General features: G+C 33.5%; 1 protein-coding gene across 1 annotated transcript; it reads right to left on the reverse strand.

The window, feature by feature from the left end:
• Positions 1-290: 290 nt before the first annotated feature.
• LOC149946554 (uncharacterized) lies at positions 291-5,307 on the reverse strand. Its single transcript, XM_090171902.1, has 6 exons — positions 5,200-5,307; positions 3,252-3,355; positions 2,760-2,870; positions 2,078-2,167; positions 491-586; positions 291-409 (listed from the first exon to the last, which is right to left on the reverse strand). The coding sequence occupies exons 1-6, from the start codon at positions 5,240-5,242 to the stop codon at positions 368-370; spliced, it is 486 nt and encodes a 161-aa protein (XP_090028028.1). The 5' UTR covers positions 5,243-5,307; the 3' UTR covers positions 291-367.
• Positions 5,308-5,623: the final 316 nt, after the last annotated feature.

Below are 5,623 nucleotides of genomic sequence, written 5' to 3' on the forward strand. Positions count from 1 at the left end.
TATTTTAACTACATTATAGGCCTTAGGTGGTTTTTATTAAGTTCGATTTGTCCTAACGTTCGAAAAGGGTTTACACTCTTGAATCGAATTTTGCGGCAAAGCTAATGGCACGTAGTCGGCGATATATTTTTGGAGGTGATTCATATAGCTTGGGAATTTAAAACTAACTTTAAAATATAAGAAAAATTATTTTCACCAAGAGAACAATTTCCGGGTATAGAAAAGTATGGTAAGCCATAGTGCTACATTCGGTTTTTATATGTGGATATAATTTATAATTGGCTAAAACATTTAGTTCACTTCTGAAATAAATTTTATTTGGAAAATAATATTAAAGAAATTACGACAAATATAAAATCTTTATAATTTAAATTTGACATTTTCCATCGAGACAGCTACCTGTCAAATTCTGAAATATAAAAATAAAATTACATAGTACGCTTGCTTCCTCAGGTGCTGCATTGAGAAATTTTAATTCAAGCATTCTTACGTTTTGTTTGCATGGATGACCGTTCTTGATATTATAAGGGGAAGAATTAGCTTCGTCTTTTAAAGCAGATACGCACATAACCTGGCACGAGCCATACTGAAAATATATATTGTAAAATCTTAATCTTATGTCCCGCGTAAACATTTAATTTTTATTTTAGACTTACAAGGAGGTTACCCGAGGTGGCTATCACCGATTTTGTTAAAACTCGGGGGTTAGGAAGACCTTATGGTAGTATGAAAATTCCCAAGTGAAGAGTTTCAATGGGCTTTAGTTTTCCTATGGCAACCGAAAATGTTTTGACCTCTCCATTTAAAAAAGCATGGGCTTTTCTCGGTTACCCAAATTTTGTTAAAATTTAACCAAAATTGATCAATTTTACTCAAAATCCTTGGTCAATTTTACCCAAAATAGGTCAAATTCATCTTTTTGGGTAAGTTTTGAATATTTAATTTTTTTAAGTAATTAAGTACCCTGTGAAACCGAGAAAATCCCATGCTTTTTTTAAATGGGGCTTCGGTTTTTAGAGATCACAAATATTTTCAGTTGCCATCAGAAAACTAAAGCTCATTGCAACTTTTCCCTTTGGCAATTTTAATACTACCATAAGGTCTACATAACCCCTGAGTTTCAACAAAATCGGTGATAACCACCTCGGGTAGTCTCCTTGTTAGTGTAATTATTACAAATGAGCCAGCCAACCTATAGATGAAGAAATTGGCTAAATAAAATATACTTAAGAGGTTCTTTCGAGAATTTACGGAGTGTTAAGATTTTTTCATTAACGTAATATATTACAATATATAGTTGTATTATAAATTGAATATAGATGCAGTCTTTTCAGGCTCAATTGTTCCAAATTCACCCCTTCCCCTCCCAACGGTCAATCGGTAGGCGTTGACAGCTTACTAGAGCATGCTATAATGGTTTTATCTTAGCCTTGTTAACTCTCATTTAACTGATAAACACCGAAAGCCCGATTGGTTTTCAAGCAAGCACTATTTAAGTTCTACCACGAAAAATCATTTTTTGATGCAATTTTAAATAAATCATTGTTGTCTTTAGAATAACGATGTCTCTTTTTCGTAAAAGTGCAATCATAATATTGCTCAATATTGAAATAAAAACTAAAAATGAAGGTAACCTTGATATATAGTAGAAATCGAGGTAGCAGCCCCAATTTGAAAGGGCTTTGCAAGAGAACATATGGAATTTTAACAAAAATTTATTATTTTTTTTAATTAACTTGCGTAATTTGACCCTCTTCTATCTTGCCTGTGTGATTAACTTACTAATTGAAACAATTATGAGTTCCAAATTATAAACATAACTTATCTTTCTAATCGAAAATGCAGAAAATGTTTTTAAATAATGGTAAAAAGGAAAGTGATATGTTCTACCCTAGTGACGGCAGCGCTATCTACTTTCAGAAAAAAATAAATTATGCTTAGTAGTTTCCTGTTCTCCCATTTGTATTGAAATAGTATCTACTTTCGAAAAATTGGCGTAAAATCCTTCACAATACATACTGAAATGCGTATTTCATTGACATTACATCGATTACAGATATAATAAAAACATTCTTACCTCCCAGCCAACGATGAAACTGTTGCTAATTGATTTGCATAAATCAAGTGCCTCCCGGTTGTTCGTGAAGCAATTTCCACCAATGCAAACCTTTATGATCAAATCAAGAAAAAATTATATTTAAAACCTCCACTATTATCCATTGTTTCGCTCAAGCGCCTTAACCTTCTGTCTCTAGCAGATAGGTGCCTTCGCACGGCTCTTGTAGAGGCCTTTAGAATTACTTATAGTCACTATGACGTGCCCGCCACACATTTATGACTTAGGCCTAAGGTGGTGCCTTGGGTATTAGTCTAGCAGATTATTATGATTATTATTATTCTTCGATGTTAAATGGACGGGGCGTAAGGCTCCCACCATTATTAAGGAAAGGTGTCTAGGTACCGTTCGACGAACTTTCTTCACCCAAAGGGTGGTTAACGCTTGGAACAGTCTTCCGTCGGATACCAAAACTAATTCCTGTGTGTCTGCTTTTAAGGTTCGTTTAGATAAATTTTGCGAATGGTGATTGTGTATGTAACATTACTTTGTTCAAAAACCAAAACAATAACTAAAAAAAAACCTTTTATTTTTATTTCCTCTACCTGTATTCGCGGTGTCAGGGCACAATAAGTGTATAGCCTTCTCTTTCCTGACGAAATAAATAATTATTATAAATGGTTTATTGCAGCCAAGTTATTACGTTTATTCGTTGTCCTTCGCTGTCTGCTGCTCCACATTTGGTTCCGCTCGGCATAAATGAGAGGTGATCCAAGCCATCCCTGGTCAAGCACCGTAAGTGGCATTCATTCGTCTACAACGATTTCAGGTAAGAAAATATTTCAAAATGCTTAATTTAAATAGTTTTTCAGCAGAAGTTATACACCGCTAAAGTAAGAGATTATTGACTTTTTCAGTGAAAGTTCAAAGGTTCCCGAACATAATATTGGGCTCTGAAAAGAGTTCAGTTTTCACTAGTCTATCTATGGGTAAATTGCGGTTAGTTTGAAGGGAATGAAATTGAAAGGATAGACTAACAATTATCAAAAGGGGCCTATGATAACGCAATCAAATTGAATAATTACTTCGAAACAATTCTTTTTGTAATCGCTGGAAACGATTACTGCCATAAGCTGATTTCTTCTTTACTAACAGTTTCGATACAATAAATTATAATTAAAATTAGAATGCTCACTGAATCAGCAGATTTCGCAAATTGCCCATGTGCACTTCGACAAAGAGCTCCTCTTATGTCATCAGGTATAGTTGCAGATTCCGCAAAATTTACAAAAATATAACCTAAAATTACGGAAATAGAGTTAATACTTTCCCAAAAGAAGTCAATTTTTAATCATATAATTTTAAAAGTAGACTAGTATTGACCTCTTGAGACTCGTAAGAACTATGTACAAATTGCGACTCACTCAGAGGTTGAGAATATCATTTAAGGGCCCCCGTGCAGAGACGCGGTTTGCGATTCCTGTTAATTTTAACAGGATCGAAATTTAGCGATTTCAGATTTAGCGTGCTGTTTATTTGGCGATCCTCGCAATCGCGGTGCGGAAACGTTTCAGCGATTCCTGTTCATTGGCGACGCTGTTATCCTATATAATTTTTATACTAAAGTCACGGACCAATGGTAGAGCTCGATTTTTTTAGTGAAAAGCTATAACGTGGTTTTTGTCGGCTTGCGTTTTGACGGTGAAAGCCTGGCTCTTCCGATTAGTAATTTGCTTACTCTTATTTTTCTATTGGCATTTTTATAGTTTAATCGTTATTTTTTAATATTTTTTATACTTAGGCAGCGCATTAGATTTTAAAGCATGAGAGGTTATCCAAAATATTATTTTATAGCAATAATATAGTGCATGAAAAATAGATTCTTCTGATTAAATAATTTTTGTATTCTTATTATTTATTTGATTTGTTGCATTTATTATAGTTTATTTTGTTAATATATTTTTATAAGCATGAGTGGTTAACCAACATATGGTTGTACAGCAATAAAATTAGTTTCATTACTATTATAAGCCAGCAATTTCTAAAAACAATTATTAAGTTTTGGGTAAAAAAATATTCGACACTTAGCTTATAGAAATTAAAATAAATCTACAAATATAATAAATCAATACATAAATTTAGAAAGAGAAATTTCACGAGAACACAAATAATTTGTAATTGTCTTAAAGCACTTTCAATCTAATTATCCGATCACGATCACACGTCAAACAATCATTAGTTATTTGATATAAGTTGTTCTTCTAACTAATTATCTGGCATTTCAAGGTAGAAATTTTAAAAGATGACATACGCGTGTACAATTGACCAGCATTTTTAGGGTAATACATAAAATGGACTCGGTAAACACTCTGTGCATGCCAAATAGACTCGAATATTCCATTACATCTTTCAAAGCAACTCCTAGTCTACCTGAGGAATCGTTTCTTCTGGGTGAATGGAAACTGTTTGAATCGGTATAAACGCTGGTTGATAGCTAATGATCTTTGAAATACTGAACCAATTCCCCATGACATTAGTCATAACCCACAGTGACCGTATACTAGCAGCAAGTAAGGATAAATAAATAAATAAACCAAGGCTTAGAATACACCCAAAGTAATAATGTAAAAGATTCTATCTTAAAATTTATTATTTCCTGTAATGTCGCTGAGAGCGGCCAGCTTATTTTAGTGTTTTATAAATCGTGATTGTGATCGGCCCTTGGCTATGAGAAGAATGTAACAAAAACATTTTTTGGAAAGCGATAATGAGCTAGAAACTCAAATTCCAATAATTCAATAAAATCTGATCTAATGTGTTATATTATCGATCTTTTCAAAGTAGGTAAAAAGCGTTAACGATAAAACAAATCTCCATTGTTTTAGTGAACTTTTTTTGTGGCTATCGACTGCCCTAGACCACTAGCCAAATAAACAATTAAAGCTTCCTGTTATTTTTGCGATCGAGTTGTCTTTGCACACCGATTTGTCGCGAAGTTGGCGATTTTCCGAAACCACACCCCCTTTCTGTTAATTTAACGAGGAATCGCTATTTGTCGAATCTGAAAAATATCTCTGCGCCGGGCCCACAAAAAAAATAATTGTTTTAAGTACTAGTAGAGCGGAAACTTAAAATACCCTGACCTGAAATCAGCAAAAGAGTTGAAAGAAAAAGAGAGCGGTTCATCTTGGGAGTTTAATATTACGGAGTAAAAGAAATTTTAAGGAAAGTTTATCTTATATAGTTGTCTGGGTAGATTACTTCACTGTTTTTCAGGAAAGGCGCAATCTTAACCGATAAGATACTTCGCGGTTCTAATGTATCCTATCTTTAATTATTCTCTTTCATAAAGTTGGATAACAAGTAATTGAAAGTCAGTCTAAAAATGATTGTATAAAATTGGGCAATAACGTTACCAAGGAAATGAGTAATAGTATATCGAGACAACCTCCTGAACAAATGGAAAATTCTATTACAACGGCAATATAACAGTGATTAATCAGACGTTTGATGCTGACTGTGTAACAACACTTACCTCGTTTCATTCCATTTCTGTTATACAAAAGT

Source organism: Leiobunum rupestre, chromosome 4, assembly GCF_980474605.1.
Source record: "Leiobunum rupestre chromosome 4, qqLeiRupe1.1.hap1, whole genome shotgun sequence".
Taxonomy (NCBI): Eukaryota; Metazoa; Arthropoda; class Arachnida; order Opiliones; family Sclerosomatidae; genus Leiobunum; species Leiobunum rupestre.

Excerpts from the sequence above, each read along its gene's own strand:
- LOC149946554 (XM_090171902.1), bottom strand. The coding sequence starts at position 5,242 with ATGAACCGCTCTCTTTTTCTTTCAACTCTTTTGCTGATTTCAG. Across the intron at positions 2,871-3,251 it reads TTGCGAAATCTGCTGATTCA|ACGAATGAATGCCACTTACG; the intron begins GTGAGCATTCTA and ends AAATCGTTGTAG. Across the intron at positions 587-2,077 it reads GTTTCATCGTTGGCTGGGAG|TATGGCTCGTGCCAGGTTAT; the intron begins GTAAGAATGTTT and ends ATATATTTTCAG.